Source organism: Neltuma alba, unplaced genomic scaffold (assembly GCF_004799145.2).
Source record: "Neltuma alba isolate B1F8T4 unplaced genomic scaffold, ASM479914v2 tig00011880_pilon, whole genome shotgun sequence".
In the NCBI taxonomy this organism is placed as follows: domain Eukaryota; kingdom Viridiplantae; phylum Streptophyta; class Magnoliopsida; order Fabales; family Fabaceae; genus Neltuma; species Neltuma alba.
The window spans coordinates 3,338-12,467 of NW_021636482.1; the positions used below are offsets into that span (position 1 = coordinate 3,338).

The 9,130-nt window shown below is 33.3% G+C and overlaps 1 protein-coding gene across 1 annotated transcript; it reads left to right on the forward strand.

The window, feature by feature from the left end:
• The first annotated feature begins 1,633 nt into the window (after positions 1–1,633).
• LOC114718929 (receptor-like protein EIX2) lies at positions 1,634–4,243 on the forward strand. The gene has a single exon (XM_028904361.1). It carries the CDS (start codon positions 1,634–1,636, stop codon positions 4,241–4,243), a length of 2,610 nt encoding a protein of 869 aa, XP_028760194.1.
• The last annotated feature ends 4,887 nt before the right edge of the window (positions 4,244–9,130 follow it).

The window sequence follows — 9,130 nt, forward strand, 5'->3', positions numbered from 1 at the left end:
AAAAACTTTAATTTGTTGCTTAAGCGACTTTTATCTTTTGAAGCGTTCAAACGATTTGGTTATGGAAATAAAAAAAAGAGGATACGAATGGAAAATGATATGAAAATGAATGTTTAATATTCTAATTTTTTCTTGAAAAGATGGAAAGACTTGGGAGAATTAGAAGACTTGACCATTAAAAAAAATGGTTATAGGTTTTTTATCCATTTTTTATTTTTTCAATATTTTCTTATAAACAATTTATTTGTAATCATTTTCATTTTTCACAACTTATATATGCACATCGTGACTATGTAATATAAATAAAAACTTAATTGAATTAATTCTACTCGAATAAATCATGATGACAGGTTCATTTTGAAAATTTCATTTGCTTTGTTATTTCAACGTACAATGTCATTTGAATTTTAGAGCTCTGATTTTGTGGTGTGTTTGGAGTAAAGATAGTGAATTAATGCAAACTTTCGACGGTAATTTTTTCTTGCAAACCTACATTAAATATATATAATGTATTCAAATTAAACACAGTTCAAGAAAACATAAATGATACTACTTCGATGCTAAATATAAGACCTACTTTGTAGTATAAATTACACTATAAAGTGGATCTTATATTTAGAAACGAAGAAGTAAAATCTATACGCCAATTAAATATTTTGTATATGGGATCAATTTTTTTTAGAACCTATTAAAGCCCGAATGTATATTAAATTTTAGCTCAGGTACTTAGTTTTGTTATGAATGTACATGTCGTGTATTTGGAAGGCATGTGAATAGGAAGGAAATAAGTAATCAGCAAGCAATAAATAAATAAGCTAAATAGAATTACGGCAAAAAAAAAAGCTTAAAAGAATAAAAAGGAAAAGTTGGAGTCCGAACGGAATTATTGTGATTTTTTTTGGGTTATATTAAATTTTATAAGAAACGATTTATTATTTTCGGGTCATACTAAAATTTTGTCCACTTTCTGATCCAAGAAAATCAAACTTCAGAGCAAAATATTTATTAGAATTTCGATTATCTGAATTAATTTATTCACTTCTGGACTAAAACAAAAATAAATAAAATTAATTCACTTTGAGTTCATTACGTGAGTGCGTGTTTGTGGACTCGTTTTATAATTGATAACAATATAAAATATAAAATTTGCCTTAAGTATTTTATTTATAAGTCATAAAATAGTGGTGATTATTCTTTAAGCTCCATGCCATTCATGGAGCCCATATAGGATTTGTTTTGTTTTCAAACATTTTAAAAATAAAATAAAATCACTGAGCTATTAGCCTTCAATATTTTTACACATAATTGTCTCCAGTTTTTTTCCTAAAACCCGCTAGTTTTAAAAGGATCTAAATATATATGATATTAATGTATTATATCTGTGGTGTTTTCTTATTCATGACGCGATTTTCTATTGAAAAGACGGGGAGACTTAGAAATATTATTAGACTTGACAACAAGAAATATCACGCTGTTATCAATTTTTTAAGGCATTTAAGTTTTTGTTTACTTTAGATTTTCCAATATATTGTGTGTCTACATACATACATATACATACATACATATATATATATATATATATATATATGTAAAGACTTCATTGAGGCCATCATATTCAAACTCACTTACCACAATGGCTAGCTTCGCTTCACAGATTTCCCTTCTTTTGTTGTTTCTGTTATTTGCAACAACATTAAACAGGGTGATGAGTTGCAATGAAAATGATCAAAGGTTGCTTTTAATCTTCAAACAAGGAGTGGTTGATCCAACCAACCAACTCTCATCTTGGAGTGTTGAAGAAGACTGCTGTTTATGGGAGGGAGTTCACTGCCACAACATCACCGGAAGAGTCACAGAGCTTTCTCTCTTCAATCATTCATTAGGAGGTGAGATTAGTCTGTGTGTGCTTCAACTTAAATTTCTCAACCACGTGGACTTGAGCGACAATGACTTTGAAACTGTGAGTATGCCACCATGCCAAATCTCCAAATCTCCCTTTGATGCTCACAATTTTCACAACCAATCACTTGCTACTCCTTCCAATCACTCTGCAAGTTTCTCTGTTGCTCTGCGTTATCTGAACTTTTCATATAATCATGGTTTAGCCATAAATGACCTTTATTGGCTTTCTCAACTTTCTTCCTTAAAATATCTTGACCTTAGTGACAGTGATATTGGAGATGATACCAAATGGCTCCAGCATATAGCCATGCTTCCTTCACTCTTTAAGTTACACTTAAGTGGGTGTAGACTTAGAGATTTTCCATCCCTTGATTATATCAATCTTACCTCACTTGAAGTTCTTGATCTTTCTTATAATTATTATATGGTGGAGTCAAAGTTACCTGATTCATTTTTTAATATCACCCATCAAATCCATCATCTTGACCTTGGTTTTTGCAATTTCCATGGCCAATTACCAAAGTCCTTGCTCAATCTTCAGAACCTCAAGTATTTAGATTTTAGTTTTAATAATCTTGAAGGATTGATTTCAGATTGGTTAGGCCAATATGAACAGTTGCAATACTTGGATATCAGAGGTAATTTGTTTGATGGCGTAATTCCATCATTTCTTGGAAACATTTCTTCCTTGCTCTACTTAGACTTGTCCTGCAACCAATTGAGTGGCAACCTTTTAGAAACCCTTGGACAACTCCGTAACTTAAATCTATTACATGTTGGACACAATTCCTTGGTGGGTGCTCTTACTGAAAAGAATTTTGCTAATCTCTCAAATTTAATATCACTGGACTTAAGTTCAACAAGTTTTGAATTTGACATTGATCCTAAATGGGTCCCACCTTTTCAACTCAAGGCATTGTATTTGGGTAACACGAGCATAGGTCATAATGTTTCACCATGGCTATATACACAAAGGTCTTTAAGTGATTTGAATATTTCAGCATCAGGAATTTCAAACATTGATGCAGATGTATTTTGGAGCTTTATATCAAGAATTGGTAGAGTTGATATTTCAAACAACTTGATTGGTGGTGATAATATATCCAATGTCATTATATCAGCAAATATGTCCTACTTTGATGCATCTCACAACTCTTTGTCAGGATCTATCTTCTCATTATTGTGCCATCAAGAGAGTGAAAAGGAAACCAACTTGGAGGTGTTGGATTTATCACATAATAATTTGAGTGGAACACTTCCCGATTGTTGGAACAATTGGAAAAAATTAAAATACCTTAATTTGGGGAGTAACAAGCTAACAGGTAAAGTCCCTCCCTCATTGACTTCATTGAATCTTTATAAGTTGGATTTGAGTGACAATGGTTTCTTTGGAAAATTTTCATTAGACAAGCTAAATTGGACAAATTTGGAATACTTGCTTTTAGACCGAAATAAGTTTTCTGGAAGTTTGCCAATTCCAATGGCGGAGAATTTGGGAATTATTAAATTGAGGACCAATCAATTTACTGGCAATATTCCAACAATCTTGTGCGAACTTTCTTATTTGAACATAATCGATCTTGCTGAAAATAAGCTTTCTGGATCTATACCTCACTGCCTACGCATCATCGAACATCTACCTGATCTTCCTTTTTGGGCCAAACATCTACCTTATATCATAGATCAGTCTATTGCAATAGTGCACATATTTACTAAAGGAAGTAAATTAGCCTATCAAGTTGATAGTTTTCTAAGTTTTGGACGTGGCATTATTGATCTTTCTGCTAATAGCTTGTCTGGAGAAATTCCTGAAGAACTGGTTAGTATGAGTAAAATATTATCCTTGAACTTGTCTCGAAACTATTTGACTGGAAAAATTCCTAAAGAAATTGGAGGCATGAAATACTTAGAATCTCTTGATCTCAGCTACAATAAACTTCTCGGAGAAATTCCTTCAACCATCTCTAATTTGTCATTTCTTGCTTATTTGAACCTCTCATACAACAATTTCATCAGGCGAATTCCATCGGGAACCCAAATTCAAAGTTTTGATTCTTGGAGTTTTCTTGGCAATCCCGAACTTTGTGGAGATCCTCTTCCAAAGAAGTGTAACAAAAAGGAAGAAACTCATGGCTCAAAGCTAGCTGAAGAAGATGAAGATGACAGCTTTCTAAAGTCATTGTATCTTGGCATGGGGGTTGGATTTGCAGTGGGCTTTTGGGGAGTTTGTGGTTCTCTCTTCCTTATCAGAGCATGGAGACACAAATTTTTCCGATGGTTTGGTCACTTGACAGATCAACTTTATGTTGCCTTGGCCCTCTGTTTCAAAAGCTTTGGTTGAATATCAATAACAAATTTTCCTCGAGGTAATAAATTAGCTGCCCTAATTCTTTAAGTAATGTTATTATTTTAATGAGGTTTCATTTTCCTTTTTCCATTGCATCTTCTTCTACTTGCTAAAACATTCTATTCTTAGCTGACTACGTTCTATCTTGTTTATTTTTCAATATGGGATGCAAGTGAAACAGCTATCACTACTCTGATCATTCCTCTCCTTCAAATATTGAGTTTGCTTCAAGGAATAAGCTGAGGAGTGCTGTTACGCGTGGTCAAGGATTCAGATGTTGCCTATTGAATGCCCTTTTGTTATCTTAAATTTAGTGAATTTCGGGAAGAGAATATGTTGTAATAATAGTGATAAGTGCGTGTAGTATGTGTGTCTCGCATTGTTAAGAAACTTTTGATAAATAGTGTTTCATGTGATTGCTCTGTTCCACATAGTTGAGATGCTCTGTTTCATTTTGAATTATCCTGTACGAAATAACAGAGTCATTAACAAATAATAGGATTTGGGAGATCCCTTAATTACACTTAAACCCTTCTCCATTTTGATTTGTAGAATTTTTGAGAAATCCAATTTTTAAGGGAGATTTTGTCAAAATTTCTACAAAAAGCTAGTGACTTTATTCTATGAAATATTTTCCAAGGCTTTATATTTAGTATTGTAAGTAAGTCTAGATATATGAATAGAAAAAAGTTCATTCATATGAAGCCTAAAGAATATGGTCTCCTCATATTTCAACTCGTCACACCTTTTTTTTTTTTTGGTGTAAGTGTGACGTCTACTTGGATTTGTTATGTATGTTTTTTTTTTTTCCAAAAATGCTGCTATAGCTAGAAACAAGACCCAACAAAATTAATATATAATAATAAAGATTAGAGACAATGACAAAAAAAGAAGTTGGAAATTGCAAATTCTAAATGAGGTTTGATAACACAACTTTATTTGATATTGATAATTCTAAATTTGCAAATAACAACAAATTTTTGTTGACATTCCTTATTTGGTATTTACAAATTTTCAACTTTTTTCTTGTTATTGTTCCTAACGATTATATGGGATATCATTAGTAAAACTGTCCGGCAAAAAAATTATTAGTAAAATTGTTGATTGATTCCTCCAATTACATTATTGAGGCAAAATGATTAGGGGCCGGCACGGCATTAATCTCAGTATAAAACATAAAAACTATAATCGGTCCCACTACAAAACAATGTAGCGTAATAGTTTTTTTTTTTTGGGGTAAAATTAATTAATTTTGTTGTTAACAAGTAGACGTAGCTATTAACTGGTCAAATTGAAAAATAAAAACAAAACTTGAGATATAGTATTCCCTGCCTAATCTCCTCTTGAAAGGGAAAATCGGTAAAGCCAATTACATTATTAACATTTCCTATATTACACTTCTATGATTGATTGTAAGGCACATCAATATCAATATAAAATAAAAAATTTTATTTTCCTTGCCTAATCTCTCCCTGAAAACAAAAAATTTGCAATTACCGCTGAATTGGTCAGCCTTATTGCCTACACAATCTGATGAGCACCGACTGTAAATATAAGAGGAGAATGCGGTTTTTATGGGATTATATTTACAGCTGGTTCTTAGTGCAAATTTACAACTAAAATTTTATGATTTACAATTCAACATGTCTAAATTTAGGGGCAAGTGGAGATTTTAAGATGGTGTTTGCAAGCTCAAAAAAGGAATGGCTTTTTAGTTGATTATTTAGTTTTTAACCTGTTATAAACTTTAAAAAACTAATTGTTCACGTTGCTCCACATATATATATATATATATATATATATCACATAAAGACTAGGTTGTGTTCATTCTGCTCAAGTCAACCATGATGGTCTGCTTCACTTCAAAAACTTCAATTGTTTTCTTGTTTCTTTTGCTTGCAACAGGCAATGTAAAACAAACAATGCGATTCGTTGCAACGAGAATGATCGAGGACCACTCTTGATCAAGGAGTGGTGGATCCTTTAAACAAACTCTTTTCATGGACTAGTCCTGAAGATTGTTGTTTGTGGTCTGGAGTTCTGTGTGATATCAATGGCAGAGTTGCAGAGCTTGATCTAGCTCGCCATGGCTTACAAGGTGGGATTAATCTATCTCTTCTTCAACTTGAACTTCTCATCAACTTGGATCTGAGCCATAATCGATTTGAATTTGTGAGTATTCCTCAACGCCAGTCTCCAAATCTTCTCCTCTGCTTCACCTAGATTTTTCGCATAATTATCATTTGCGAATAAATGATCCTCATTGGATTTCTCAACTTTCTTCTTTAAAATATTTAGACCTTATTACTCTAGTGTTGGAAATGAAACCAATTGGCACTATTATATCTCTTTGATACCTTCGCTTTCTGAGTTATATCTGAGCAGTTATGAGTTGAGAGATTTTTCATCCCTCAGCTATGTCAATTTGACATCACTGGTAACTCTTGATCTTTCTCACAACATGCTCAACTCAGAATTACATAATTCACTCTTTGATTTTACACAAAAACTATCTCATCTTGAGCTTTCTGACAATGATTTCTATGGTCAAGTACCGAAGAACCTGTTCAAGCTTCCAAACCTTAAAAGTTTGAGGTTGAGCTTTAATAATCTCATAGGATCAATTCCTGATTGGTTTTGCTAACATGAACAGATGCATTATTTTGACACCTATGGTAATTTGTTCAGCGGCTCTATTCCATCATGTCTTGGAAATATTTCTTCCTTGATTTCCTTAGATTTGTCCCATAATCATTTCAGTGGAAATCTTCCCAAAAACCTTGGAGAGCTCCATAACTTAGAATCTTTAGGCATTGGTGGCAATCATTGGGTGGGAGTTATTTCAAAAAAGAATTTTACCAAACTCTCAAAATTGACATGGTTAGACCTGAGTTCAAGTGGTTTCAAATTTGACTTTGATCCTAAATGGGTCCCACCATTCCAACTTCAGCATTTGAATTTGAGTACCACAAATATAGGGCCTAATATCCTAACATGGCTATATACACAACAGTCTCTAAAATATCTAGACATTTCTACCTTAGGGATCTCCATAATTGATGCTGATTTGTTTTGGAGGTTGGTAACAGGAATTTATTATGTTGATTTGTCAAACAGCATGATCAGTGATGACATATCCAATGTCACACTGTCAACAATTATCTCTCACTTTGATGTATCTCACAATTCTTTGTCAGGCTCGATTTTCTTATTATTGTGCCAACTAGAGAGTGACAAGGAAAGCATATTGTCTTATTTGGACTTATCACATAATCATTTAAGTGGAGCAATTCCTGACTGTTGGGTTAATGGGAAACGATTAGAATACCTTAATTTGAGGGGTAATGAGCTAGAGGGTAAAGTTCCTCCCTCCATGGCCTCATTGAATCCTTGGATATTGGATTTACGTGATAACAATTTCTTTGGCGAATTTTCATTAGACATATCAAATTGGACAAATTTGCAATACCTTCTTTTGGAGGGAAATGAATTTTCTGGAAGTTTGCCAACTACAATGCCTCCGCGTTTGGTAGTTTTCAAGTTGAGGGCCAACCAATTTGTCGGTGAGATTCCATTACAATTGTGCAATCTCTCTTCTCTTATGATATTAGATCTTGGTGATAATAATCCTTTTGGATCCATACCTCATTGCTTATATAACATTATGGATTCAACTGATCAGCTTTTGTGGGCAGAAACTATAAACATATATACTAAAGGAAGAGAATTAGATTATGCTGACATTTTGTTTTTGCGGATAATTGATCTTTCCTCTAACAATTTGTCTGGAGAAATTCCCAAGGAGCTATTTAGTATGAGTCAAATGCAATCCTTGAACTTGTCTCAAAACCATTTGAGTGGAAAGATTCCCAAAGAAATTGGAGGCATGAAAACTTGGAATCTCTTGATCTCAGCCACAACAGACTTCATGGAAAAATTCCTTCAGCCATCTCTAATATATCTTTTCTTGCTTACTTGAACCTCTCATACAATAATTTCACTGGACAAATCCCTTTAGGGACTCAAATTTAGAGTTTTGATTTTTGGTGTTTTGTTGGTAATCTTCAACTTTGTGGAGACCCTCTTCCAAATAAGTGTAACAAGAAAGAAGAAGTTCACAACTTAAAGCTGGCCGAAGAAAATGAAGATGACATCTTTCTCAAGTCATTGTATCTTGGGATGGGAGTTGGGTTGGCAGCAGGTTTTTGGGGAATTTGTGGTTCTCTCTTTCTCATTAGAGCATGGAGACATAAATTTTTCCCATTATTTGACAGTTTGGTTAATCAACTTTATGTCAACATGGCCCTCATGCTTAAACATTTCGGTCGGAAAGTTGGAACAAATTAAGTTGCTATTGAGGAAATGGATTAGCTATCATATATTTCCCAACAAAAAAAAAAGTCATATCTCTCCTTTATGGCATGAAAGTTTATCTTCTTTTTTCTTTTTTTGGTTAAACAAATTCAGTTCTTTACTGGTTTTTTCTTATGTTTATTGTTCAACATGCTTTGTCTGTGGGACGCAACTACAGCAGATCAAGCGGTGGGTGCAGCCTCTTTGAAGACAGATCTGATCTATGTATCTACTACTTTTCCAATGCCTTTGTCTCAAATTCGATTCTCATATTCTGCTTCAGGGAATAGCTAGGATGTTTTGCTGCGGTTATACTTGGCTAAGGGCTCCAGTGTTTCCTTCTAATTAATGTTCTTTGTTTATCTTAAATTTAGCGAAATAGTGACAAAATAAGAGTTTGTAATAATGGTTTATCAGAATATCTGCGTGTACTTATGCCAGTTTCTTTTTCAACTGAATATCCTTTTAGTAGTGATTGTAAAAGTCCCCATGTTGACTTATATTAACAGAATAATGACCCAACAGTGT

Bases quoted from the DNA above. Each gene is read 5' to 3' on its own strand.
- LOC114718929 (XM_028904361.1), top strand. From the start codon at position 1,634: ATGGCTAGCTTCGCTTCACAGATTTCCCTTCTTTTGTTGTTTCTGTTA.